The sequence below is a fragment of the Echinococcus granulosus genome (assembly GCF_000524195.1).
Source record: "Echinococcus granulosus chromosome Unknown EG_S00001, whole genome shotgun sequence".
Lineage (NCBI taxonomy): Eukaryota > Metazoa > Platyhelminthes > Cestoda > Cyclophyllidea > Taeniidae > Echinococcus > Echinococcus granulosus.
This window is the reverse complement of record NW_020170381.1, coordinates 23,409-25,502: the sequence shown is the minus strand read 5'-3', so window position 1 is coordinate 25,502 and position 2,094 is coordinate 23,409. Positions and strand designations below refer to the sequence as shown.

General features: G+C 43.0%; 1 protein-coding gene across 1 annotated transcript in view; it reads left to right on the top strand. All coding sequences in view use genetic code 11, as the record gives it.

The window, feature by feature from the left end:
* The window catches only part of EGR_00005 (hypothetical protein), a gene marked incomplete at both ends in the record, with an annotated part of 5,921 nt that overhangs the window by 3,344 nt on the left and 483 nt on the right, over nt 1-2,094 (top strand). The window contains 2 exons of the mRNA XM_024489254.1: nt 70-206; nt 410-482. Coding sequence (XP_024355932.1) covers nt 70-206; nt 410-482 — 210 coding nt within the window. The remainder of the gene's footprint in view (nt 1-69; nt 207-409; nt 483-2,094) is intronic.

Genomic DNA, 2,094 nt, shown 5'->3' with positions numbered 1-2,094 from the left:
CTCAAAATTGCTGAAAGTCAATGCGTCTAGTACGACTCCTTTTTGAACTACAGTAAATCTTTTTTCAAGGCGCTGTCATTCTACAAAGGACTCTGTTTACCTTCCGTTTCACCTTTACAAATTGCATTGTGCCTCCCACAAACAAAGTGGATAGAGAAAGTGATGGATCTAATGATTGAAAAGGGAAAACAGAAGAGGAGACAGAAGTAGGGGGATGAAGAAGACGATGTGGAACAGGCCTAGTCAACGATGGGTCATAATCAAATTGCCGAGGACGTAGGCGTCCATAACGCTGTAGGGAGCTCCCCCTTTGCGACTGACATGTCGAAACTCACTTGGAGGAGTTCGGCTAGGTAAAGTACATCATTACGCTGTAGTAAGGGCAAAACGCTTCGTTAATGCAAAAAAGCGTATCAGTTAGAGGTTATCAAACATTTGATGGCGTAATTAATTTCAGAATACAATTTCCATTTGCTAAAAATGTAGGTGATTGCACTAATTCGAAGTCGTCAAACTATCTATTCCGGGTACTATCGTCCAGTCATTTAAGGCTTGGACAGCAATGGTATTCCTGAGCACTGAGTAACATGATTACGACCTTTAAAAGACCATCTGATTTACTGCTGGGAATTGTGATCCGACAATGGGTCACCTGGGTGAAGAGGGTACTTGCAATTTCTGCTGTATTGGATCTCGTGGTCCCATCCTAATGTCCTGATGTCCCAAGAGCAAAGTATTTATATGTTGAGTTGCAGTTGTCAATTCCCTTCAAGAAGTAAATATTCCAATTGGTACTTAAAGCTCTCTCGAGTTTGTATGCAAACAAAGCCAACTACACATTGCAGTAGAAAATAAGTGTCTTCTACTTCCATACTGATGTGGTTAGATTGCTTCAACTGCCAGACTAGATCGAGCAAGCATACTGATAGTGAGAAGCTAGGTTTATCGGTAAGGATGTTTGATTCCCATGCTAGCATTGAAAAAGTTTTTTACCGAAAGAAATGGAACAATTTCTGGACGTAGTTGACAGCTGCGCAAATTCTACCTCAGCAGCCCATCTCACGTGAGTTTTCACACCGCCGTGGTATTCAGGCTGAAGGTTTCCTTCACCCACACGACTCAAGTTTGTCTCTATAATTCCATTCAGCTAGAAGGGATGTCTCCGAATTTGTTTTAGCCGCCAATATCCTAGAGGTGGGATGGACACTGAAGCTGGATCCGCCGGCTACAAATCTGAGCAATAAGGAGCAATTGGCAGCCCAGTTCTTTTGACACTGCACTCTTGCTGGTCAAAACAGGTTGTCTCGGCCGACTGGGGACTTCTTGCTGATGGCCATTGCATGATCAGTCCAATGTACACCGGTCATAGGGAGTGTTCCTCACTCCCAAGCCACCGTCGCCCCAATGAATACCCAGGACTGTCCACCAGTTTATATTCGTGTCTGTAATGCAAATGGCGACTGCAATTCCTGCATGCCTTTTTCTTCCTCTTTTTTTATTCGGCACAAAGGGTTTGATTAGGCTCTGGTGGTTCATTTTCCCTGACAACTTTAGCAATTCATCGGTAAATTTCTACTGCTTATCATGCCACATAAGTGCCATTTTCGTGATCATCTCTTCATCCCTCCCTTTCTGCACCGCAGTCTTGCAACAAGGTAACAAAAAACTTGAGTCTTACAACACTGCATTCTGTGAAGCAGATTCCCAACACTGACTTCACTTATTCTCAGTTCTGACCTATGAACAGTGGACAGAGTCACTAGTGGCTGGTTCTAGGTACAGAAGCTCTAAAGAAATTGCAATTTTGGTTCTTGCCATAGATTCACAAGGCGGAAGTTAAGTGTAGGTTCCCGTTCATGTCGTGGTCACCAACTTTTTGGTTTGGCAGACAGCCCTTTCTTAAATATGGTCAGTTTATCATAGCATGAACAGCTACCAGTTTCCCTTTCTTTCACTTATTGTAGAGAGGCAGGATTAGGGCCAGAGTGACAAATCCTTTACGACAATGACTGTAAAATTTACCTGCCTCTGATTGTGTCATGGAAACTACACATATACCCAAAACTCTTATAAGAGTGCCTATCCTCATTCATT